Source organism: Oculina patagonica, chromosome 6 (genome assembly GCF_052425735.1).
Source record: "Oculina patagonica isolate OP01 chromosome 6, crgOcupat, whole genome shotgun sequence".
NCBI lineage: Eukaryota > Metazoa > Cnidaria > Anthozoa > Scleractinia > Oculinidae > Oculina > Oculina patagonica.
Window position 1 is genome coordinate 31019261 of NC_135763.1, and position 10921 is coordinate 31030181.

Here is a 10921-nt window from a genome sequence, read left to right on the forward strand (position 1 = left end):
ATTACACTTTTAGATACTCTTAGACACAAATTCCATTGTTTTCTTTTGTTTCCTTTCGACTATTACGCACAAACTGGTAGATATTGTTTCACGGGTTAAGTGAAATCACTCTAGTTTTTATTTAGATTTTTACAGTTGGTGTGATACCTCGTGACTTTATCCGACCTAATTAAGTGTAGATGTAGATGTAAAGACATCATACTAACGATTGGCACTTACCCCTAATAACCCTGGCCGTTCTTCAATAATCCAATGCCAGTCGTGATTCTTTGTGTTTTCTAGTACCACTTGACTTGATGAGGCCAAAGCAGCAAACGTCAAGGTGGTAAAAAGAAAAGTCCAAAACGGCTGCGTGTGGCCAGTCATAACTGAAAATCAAGTAGATGAGCGTTAAGTAATAGACAGCTGTTGTGTTAAAGGGCAAAAAGTAACCTGCAGACGTTGCAAATCTTAATCAGTCTTACACTCTTACTTTTTTATGAACACTGAGATTTCATAGAAATGACATTATCACAACACACAATAAAATGAGTATGCAACCATATTTGTTGTTGTAAGACGTCCTCAATAATACTACAGTACAAGAAAAACAAAAGTAAATAAACAGTCGCGAAGTAAACTTACAAAATCTACATAAAACGATAAGAGGGCACTAGCTTACTTATGGACCTAAGCCAGTGGCTGTTAGACGATATCAACTCGTTCCTCAGGCCAAATTTATTAAATATTTGGGCACGGTTGCGGTTAAGGATGGATGGGTGGTTGCACTGACAGACTAGCATCCCGGTCATCCGGAGACCATTCATTACCATACATTCAAGATATCAATTTATTTCATACATAGTGAGATTTACAGTTAGAATTGATCGGAAATTCTCGCAGCCAATGACAACGGCGAAACGACTTTCTCACACGTGAGAAACCCGTTTCGTCCAATCAGAAAGCGGCTGTCAAAACGCATCAACATTTTCAATGAACGTGGTAGCTTTGTCGATGGCGCTAGCTTTTTCACTGCTTGAAAGTTATCGCTTGCAGGGTTTTTGGCCTTTCGCAGTACATTTGTGGACGGTTTAAAACGTTCTCATTAACAACTATGGCTGAATTTTCTGGCAGTAGGTTTAAACCATTAAGTAAACCCATCGAAGAATATATTACTGAGGAGGAAAACGAAAACACTCGAGCAAAAACGCAGCGGGATGTGAATCTGCTTTCTACATTTTTGCTGGAGAAAAACGAACAAAGAAAAATTGAAGAAATCCAACTAGAAGAGCTCAGCCGTTACCTTGGTGAATTCATTCTTAGTGCGAAAATAAAAGATGGCCAAGACTATGAACCATCGAGCCTTCGAGGGTTGTTCTCAAGTTTTAACCGGTATTTAAGAGAACGCAAATACTCAGCGAGTATTATCGAAGACACTGTGTTTGACCAAGCAAGAAAATGTCTGAAAGCTCGCAGGAAACAACTGAAAAAAAAAAAGGCAAAGGGAACAAACCCAACGCAGCCGAAGCTTTGACTGATGTGGAGGAAAACATTCTTTTCGAAAAGAATTTACTGGGAATCTCAAATGCCAAAGCTTTGCTAAACACAGTCTGGCTTTTCAATTCGGTGCATTTTGGTTTGAGAGGCTGTAAAGAACATCGGCAGAAGACTTGGGGCGACGTGGAACTTCACATGGAAGCCGACGGAACTGAATACCTAGAGTATTCTGAACGTCAAACGAAAACTAGAACGGGAGCTGAACCTCGAAATGTCAGAACTGTTAAACCGAAGGCTTTCGCAGCACCAAACGGTCCACCTGAAAGAGACCAGTTGCCGTTTACAAAATTTATTCCAAAAAGAGACCTGACGCGATGAACAAACCTGATGCGCCATTCTATCTCGGAATAAATTACACAAAAAGTCCTTCGTCGAATAAACTGTGGTTTAAATCAAGTGCAATGGGTCAGAACAAATTGAATAGTCTGATGAAAACCATGGCGGAAAAAGGAGGCCTTTCAAGTAAACGACTGACTAAACACAGCGCTCGAAAACGCATGGTACAAAAACTAAACGACAGCGACATACCTCCCAGTCACATTATGCAGCTCTCAGGCCACAAAAATGTCCAAAGCATAAAACAGTTATAGCCACATTTCCCAAAAAAACATGTCAAGGATACTGAGTGCGACCTCGACTGAACCTCCTCATCTACATTTAATAAGTTGGTAAAAAGTCCATACGGATATCACACCAACGTCTAAAAATAAGTAAAAATACAATATGTACATATATAATAACTGAAAAATTCTAAATTAATTCTAAAAATCTAAAAATTCTAAAAATCTAAAAATTCTAAAATTATATGGGTAAACTACTAAATTAATAAAAATGCTCGCGCAGTCCAGACTGGAAGGACGTAAGAGAGCCGGACTCCTGCAAAAGTTCATCGAGTATTGGCCACAGATAGTGAAGCTGAAACTCTGTCTTGTAGTTTTCAGTCGTCAAGCAGTCCAACATTGCCTGGAGCAAGTTTATTTAGTGGAGCCGTGTTTCATGGAGGACACTTTAACATTTCTATAAACACAGTAAGTCAAACCCCATTTACACGCGCAAAAAAATCGGCACGGCACGGCAAATTTTTGGCACCGTGACCAAACCATTTTGGCACGGCACTGCCCATTTACACGACCAAAACAAGAAGGTTCTCTCCTGCTAGGCACGGTACCAATTTTTATCTTGGCACCCCTACTTTCCATCGGTTTCCTTGCCGAGAAATGGCAGAAAAATGTTTTGCTGTGATAGTTCATCGTGCTTTCAGTGCAAAACGCGAATTTTATCGGAAAGGAACGAGTTGTCGACCATTCAACATAATGAAGAGTGTTCAGGGGCAAAACAAATCGACATCTGAAAGGAGTTGACGAAATCAGAAGAAGAAGATTGAAAAGTCTGAAAAATAAATGGCTCTTTGCAGTGATGGTGGAAGTGGCTGACTTACGGTGATTTTTTTAGAGCGGGAGCTTTCTCTTATCTTCTGCCTCGGTGGCATTCTTATCCCCCAGAACTTCTCTTTTTGTACTCTTTTCGCCGACCACGTGACTAAAAGTCTCTTGGGGCGAGAATGACGCAGTGGCCGCCATTTTCGTAGAAACAACGCATGCGTCACACTTGTCTTCGGCACGGTGCCTCTATTTACCCGTGCCGAGACTACCTCCTGGAGGTAGTCTCGGCACCCCTAAAAAATTGGGCACTGGTGCCACATTTTTTTTGGGACCGGTACGTTTACACGTCGATAATTGGGAGTGCCGTGCCCAAAAATTGTCAGCACGGTGCCAAAAATTTGCCGTGCCGTGCCGATTTTTTTGCGCGTGTAAATGGGGTTTGAATCAGTCGCCTAATGCGCACACCTTCAAGCGTGTTAAACGTATTTTAGATTCTTCGGATGAAGATAGCCCTCCCTTGCAATAACACGGTTACATATTCTCAGTTCTTATTTCTATATTTCATTTTTGTACTTGTTGAGTGAAAAACTCTTGATATTCGATTTCTTATTTTATTAGAACAATTTTAAGACACGAGAATAATCTCATGAAATGTCGTTTTTCAACGATTTTGTTGTTATTATCATTTTGCCCGGAACTTTGCAAATTAGAGTAATTTCATTTTGTGTGCTTGTACCGAGGTATTATAACAATAAAAAATAACAGTTCAGCGTGGAAAAATCTCTGTATGTATAAAATAAACAAATTACAGCATGAAAAGTGCTTTGTACGGTGTTTACGCAATCGTTGTTTTGAAACAAAAATCTCACTCGTTCGCTCTCGCTCACTCGTTCGATTTCTGATACGTCAACAACTCGTGCGTATACACCGTACGCGCGCACTTTCCATGAAGTAATCTATATGACTCGCCTACCCGAATTGAAAATCATTCAAATTCAGTCACCAATAAACGCATCAAGGCACTTCAACAAGGGCGAATTTCTGGCGTTCCAAATGCATTGGCGGATATCAACCCACTTGCGGGTTTTCCCCACTCACTGAACATTAGGCTTTAATTTTGTTTCCATCGTGCTTAGTGATTCATTCCATTTTTAGAATTTCCGAACTGAATGATCACGAACAACGCAAATTTTGTAACATTTACTATTTACTGGCGGTAACATGCCTAAATTTGATCGAAAATATTCAACATGTATGCAGTAGTGTAATTTGTGTTCGGGAAAATACTACAGGGCTCGCTTCTTGAGAAAACAACTTTTAAATTTAAACATAAAACTCACAACAATCCTTTTCCTATTTACAGACAAAGTGAACGAAGCTCAAGGCTAACACTTTGCGGCTCGATATAATCGCATTGCGTAAAAGTTTGCTTCTTTGATAATGTAATAAGTATTGGTAATCAAATGGTGACGAGTGAAATTAGGAAATAATTTCACGCGCATTTTGTCAAAATGCTTAAAATTTCCTGAGCCTTTAGGCGAGGGAAATTACTAGCATTTTAACAAAATGCAAGTGAAATTATTTCCTAATTTCACGATTATACCATTTGATTACATTTTAATATCATAGGTGACAAATTACGCTTGCAATCGTAGGTTTTTGACTGGTTTATTGCATCGCGAACTCCGAGCTTTGAAAAGTTGAAAGCATACATTTTGCTCAAGTTCGCAATTTGTTTAGTCTTTGAAGAAAACCTTTTAGAGATTCCTTTTTGCTGTTGACAAAAAGTTTCAAAGATGAATCAAGTGCCAATTATATCTCACATAATGACCGTAGTTCGTCTTGAATGAACTGAAAACGGTGCCCGTCGCTTAAAAATCCGGTCGATGCTATTTATGTAATTGGCTTAAGTCTAGAAGTCGTTTTGACGTTTTGAAATATAAAATATCATCAAAAGTTTTATTACATGGCCATGGCTAGCTGGCTAAGATGAAATTCAAGCGAAAATGTACAAAGTTTAAGCTTTAAAACATCTTTTATTACGGACGCCATCTTGCCGCTAATCACGTTGCCATGGCAATTTTATAATTTCACATGTTAAATTATAAATTAACGCTAAAATTTCGCGCCAAAATTAAGGAGTAATTTGTCACCTATGATTATTAAAACTGAAATCTACCAAGACTCGATCTCTTCTTGATTCTACGTTCCCAATACAATTGATTTTTACGCTTTTGACATAGATAAAATCATGAATTAAATATAGATTACTTCATGGAAAGTGCGCGCGTACGGTGTTTACGCACGAGTTGTTGACGTATCAGAAATCTCACTCGTTCGCTCCGCTCACTCGTTCGATTTCTGATACAAAACAACGAGTTCGTAAACACCGTACAGAGCACTTTCCATGCTGTAATTTGTTTATTTTATAAATACAGAGATTTTTCCACGCTGAACTGTTTTTTTTTTATTGCTATAATACCCTGGTACAAGCACACAAAATGAAAGTACGCTAATTTACAAAATGATAATAACAACAAAATCGTTGAAAAAAGACATTTCATGAGATTATTCTCGTGTCTTAAAATTGTTCTAATTGGATAAGAAATCGAATATCAAGAGTTTTTCACTCAACAAGTACAAGAATGAAATATAGAAATAAGAACTAAGAATACGTAACCGTGCTATTGCAAGGGAGAGCTATCTTCATCCGAAGAATCTAAAATACGTTTAACACGCTTGAAGGTGTGCTTTCTTGTTGCTGAGTACGCATTAGGCGACTGACTTACTGTGTTTATAGAAATGTTAAAGTGTCCTCCATGAAACAGGGCTCCGCTAAATACACTTGCTCCAGGCAATGTTGGACTGCTTGACGACTGAAAACTACAAGACAGAGTTTCAGCTTCACTCTCTGTAGCCAATGCTCGATGAACTTTTGGAGAAGATTCAGTCGAGGTCGCACTCAGTATCCTTGACATGTTTTTTTGCTGTTGTTGGGAAATGTGGCTATAATTGTTAATGCTTTGGACATTTTTGTGGCCTGAGAGCTGCATAATGTGACTGGGAGGTATGTCGCTGTCGTTTAGTTTTTGTACCATGCGTTTTCGAGCGCTGTGATTAGTCAGTCGTTTACTTGAAAGGCCTCCTTTTTCCGCCATGGTTTTCATCAGACTATTCAATTTGTTCTGACCCATTGCACTTGATTTAAACCACAGTTTTTTCGACGAAGGACTTTTTGTGTAATTTATTCCGAGATAGAATGGCGCATCAGGTTTATTCATCGCGTCAGGTCTCTTTTCGGAATAAATTTTGTAAACGGCAACTGGATCTCTTTCAGGTGGACCGTTTGGTGCTGCGAAAGCCTTCGGTTTAACAGTTCTGACATTTCGAGGTTCAGCTCCCGTTCTAGTTTTCGTTTGACGTTCAGAATACTCTAGGTATTCAGTTCCGTCGGCTTCCATGTGAAGTTCCACGTCGCCCCAAGTCATCTGCCGATGTTCTTCACAGCCTCTCAAACCAAAATGCACCGAATTGAAAAGCCAGAGTGTGTTTAGCAAAGCTTCAGCATTTGAGATTCCCAGTAAATTCTTTTCGAAAAGAATGTTTTCTTCCACATCAGTCAAAGCTTCGGCTGCGTTGGGTTTGTTCCCTTTGCCATCTTTTTTCAGTTGTTTACTGCGAGCTTCCAGACATTTTCTTGCTTGATCAAACATAGTGTCTTCGATAATACTCGCTGAGTACTTGCGTTCTCTTAAATACCGGTTAAAACTTGAGAACAACCCTCGAAGGCTCGATGGTTCATAGTCTTGGCCATCTTTTCTTTTCACACTAAGAATGAATTCACTAAGGTAACGGTTGAGCTCTTCTGGTCGTTTTTCTCCAGCAGAAATGTAGAAAGCAGATTCACATCCCGCTGCGTTTTCGCTCGAGTGTTTTTGTCCTCCTGCTCTGTAATATATTCTTCGATGGGTTTACTTAATGGTTTAAACCTACTGCCATAAGATTCAGCCATAGTTGTTAATGAGAACGTTTTAAACCGTCCACAAATGTACTGCGAAAGGCCAAAAACTTTCAATTATAAATTAACGCTAAAATTTCGCGCCAAAATTAAGGAGTAATTTGTCACCTATGATTATTAAAACTGAAATCTACCAAGACTCGATCTCTTCTTGATTCTACGTTCCCAATACAATTGATTTTTACGCTTTTGACATAGATAAAATCATGAATTAAATATAGATTACTTCATGGAAAGTGCGCGCGTACGGTGTTTACGCACGAGTTGTTGACGTATCAGAAATCTCACTCGTTCGCTCCGCTCACTCGTTCGATTTCTGATACAAAACAACGAGTTCGTAAACACCGTACAGAGCACTTTCCATGCTGTAATTTGTTTATTTTATAAATACAGAGATTTTTCCACGCTGAACTGTTTTTTTTTTTATTGCTATAATACCCTGGTACAAGCACACAAAATGAAAGTACGCTAATTTACAAAATGATAATAACAACAAAATCGTTGAAAAAAGACATTTCATGAGATTATTCTCGTGTCTTAAAATTGTTCTAATTGGATAAGAAATCAAATATCAAGAGTTTTTCACTCAACAAGTACAAGAATGAAATATAGAAATAAGAACTAAGAATACGTAACCGTGCTATTGCAAGGGAGAGCTATCTTCATCCGAAGAATCTAAAATACGTTTAACACGCTTGAAGGTGTGCTTTCTTGTTGCTGAGTACGCATTAGGCGACTGACTTACTGTGTTTATAGAAATGTTAAAGTGTCCTCCATGAAACAGGGCTCCGCTAAATACACTTGCTCCAGGCAATGTTGGACTGCTTGACGACTGAAAACTACAAGACAGAGTTTCAGCTTCACTCTCTGTAGCCAATGCTCGATGAACTTTTGGAGAAGATTCAGTCGAGGTCGCACTCAGTATCCTTGACATGTTTTTTTGCTGTTGTTGGGAAATGTGGCTATAATTGTTAATGCTTTGGACATTTTTGTGGCCTGAGAGCTGCATAATGTGACTGGGAGGTATGTCGCTGTCGTTTAGTTTTTGTACCATGCGTTTTCGAGCGCTGTGATTAGTCAGTCGTTTACTTGAAAGGCCTCCTTTTTTCCGCCATGGTTTTCATCAGACTATTCAATTTGTTCTGACCCATTGCACTTGATTTAAACCACAGTTTTTTCGACGAAGGACTTTTTGTGTAATTTATTCCGAGATAGAATGGCGCATCAGGTTTATTCATCGCGTCAGGTCTCTTTTCGGAATAAATTTTGTAAACGGCAACTGGATCTCTTTCAGGTGGACCGTTTGGTGCTGCGAAAGCCTTCGGTTTAACAGTTCTGACATTTCGAGGTTCAGCTCCCGTTCTAGTTTTCGTTTGACGTTCAGAATACTCTAGGTATTCAGTTCCGTCGGCTTCCATGTGAAGTTCCACGTCGCCCCAAGTCATCTGCCGATGTTCTTCACAGCCTCTCAAACCAAAATGCACCGAATTGAAAAGCCAGAGTGTGTTTAGCAAAGCTTCAGCATTTGAGATTCCCAGTAAATTCTTTTCGAAAAGAATGTTTTCTTCCACATCAGTCAAAGCTTCGGCTGCGTTGGGTTTGTTCCCTTTGCCATCTTTTTTCAGTTGTTTACTGCGAGCTTCCAGACATTTTCTTGCTTGATCAAACATAGTGTCTTCGATAATACTCGCTGAGTACTTGCGTTCTCTTAAATACCGGTTAAAACTTGAGAACAACCCTCGAAGGCTCGATGGTTCATAGTCTTGGCCATCTTTTCTTTTCACACTAAGAATGAATTCACTAAGGTAACGGTTGAGCTCTTCTGGTCGTTTTTCTCCAGCAGAAATGTAGAAAGCAGATTCACATCCCGCTGCGTTTTCGCTCGAGTGTTTTTGTCCTCCTGCTCTGTAATATATTCTTCGATGGGTTTACTTAATGGTTTAAACCTACTGCCACAAGATTCAGCCATAGTTGTTAATGAGAACGTTTTACACCGTCCACAAATGTACTGCGAAAGGCCAAAAACTTTCAAGCAGTGAAAAAGCTAGCGCCATCGACAAAGCTACCACGTTCGCTCCACGTTCATTGAAAATGTTGATGCGTTTTGACAGCCGCTTTCTGATTGGACGAAACGGGTTTCTCACGTGTGAGAAAGTCGTTTCGCCGTTGTCATTGGCTGCGAGAATTTCCGAACCGTGTTTTTAACAGATCAATTCTAACTGTAAATCTCAGTATGTATGAAATGATGTAGTTTCCTTCTATTATAAAAGATGGCAAGAATCTAATTCAGTGGAACTTAACAAAAGAAAACAATTATTCATCTCAAGTCACTCTGGCGCATCTACCGTAAATTTAGATTTTAGTTATGTCAGAGAATTCTGGTTATGCATGCACTGTGAATTACATTGTTCGCGAAAAACGTGATTCTTTTTCGAAAAACGCTGCGACAAAACGAAGTTTGAAGACGTATTCGTATTCTCGGTATTGGACTGAAACACGTTTGCAATGAAGCTCTAAATGACATGAAGCTCTTTTTAATGATGTTCCCCGCATTAGCCTGTTAGCCTCCATTGCAAGCTAGTTCCAGTCCAATACCGAGAATACGAATATGGTCTGCTTCACAATGGAGTCCAAATCTGGGGTGGATAACACCTGATAAAAAATTTAACGGAGAGTCTGTCTTCGGTCTGGCGCCTGCGCTACTTGCAGCTTAATTACAGCAAACCCGAGTTACGCTACTGCTTGCAGTCTAGAAATAACTGAAAACTGTTAGCCGAGATCGTGAAATCTTCAGGTTTAACTGTGGTTAACATTTAGCCGAGAAATGTTAAAGTTTTAACTAACAACCAAGAAATCTATTACCAGTGGCAAGTCAGATAGATTATCCAATTCCTACCTTCGTTTAGCAATGCAAGTGAAAGAGAGAAAGGAGAAATGTTCGTGAAACTGACTGTGTCAAAATTTAAATTGCCAGAATATTATCGTCAAGTGAACGCCATTTAGTTGGAATACAATAGGTAATTATGCTAAATCACGTTCTTATTCGTTTTTACACCTGCATAATCAAACGAAAGAAGGATCTGCAGGCTATTTGGCTTAAAACCATCCCAAGACGCAAATCTTATCTTAGGTTCTGATCATTTACCAAATCCACCACTCTAGGTTATTATTTCTTACAGAACTGGCTTGCAGTTTAGGAAAACAATAGCACTCTTGATCGAGCAAGCTATAACTCCCGCATGTAGCAAAGAAGCGTTTTCTGGACAGTTATTTCCATAATTACATGGCATCAATCCAGCTACAAATTACAATAGCAGCAAAAGATGGAAGTTAAGATGTTGAATCAAGCTAAACGAAAACAGTTTTGTAATCTGCAGGACTGAAACCGAGCTCTAACGATGCCAGAAATCCATTATAAGCAATTTGCAACTCAATAAAATAATGAACATTTGATTGCAAAATGCCACTTGCTTACATCATAATGCATACTTACTGTTAGAGGTAGTATACTTACTAATTCCTGATCGACTACCTGTCTTAAATCATCAAACGATTTAACGATCAGACAACACGAAAACAGCACAGAGACGAATGTTTTATAATACTGACGATTTCTCTTAAGCGATTTTCAGACTGAGAATAATGAATATGCAAACATGAAATAGTAAACAATTGTTACAATATTGTCACCGTCAAAAGCAATCGTTCTTCCTGCGCAAAAAATATCGAAAATGTAGCCGCTTTAAATTAAGTGGGAAAACATTCCAGTTTTGTAATGACCATTATAACCCATTTTTGGAAAACGTTTGATAAAGGGTCGGAGTTAGCATAAATTTTGTATTGCGTGACGCCAACAAAGCTTGTAGCAAAGATTTGCATAGCTTCGAATTCTAGTGTTACTAATTACGTTCAAACAAGGAGAACGCGAACGGGTTTTGTTTTGTTTTAACAGTCGAAAAAAGAATATTGATAAAATATTGATACT

The 10921-nt window shown here is 38.9% G+C and overlaps 1 protein-coding gene across 1 annotated transcript in view; it reads right to left on the reverse strand.

The window, feature by feature from the left end:
• Positions 1-10606, reverse strand: part of LOC144658128 (ephrin type-A receptor 4-A-like) — a 109965-nt gene extending 99359 nt beyond the window's left edge. The window contains exons 1-2 of the mRNA XM_078518468.1: positions 10451-10606; positions 220-368 (exon numbers count right to left, since the gene is read on the reverse strand). Coding sequence (XP_078374594.1) covers positions 220-366 — 147 coding nt within the window. The 5' untranslated portion in view covers positions 367-368; positions 10451-10606. The remainder of the gene's footprint in view (positions 1-219; positions 369-10450) is intronic.
• Positions 10607-10921: the final 315 nt, after the last annotated feature.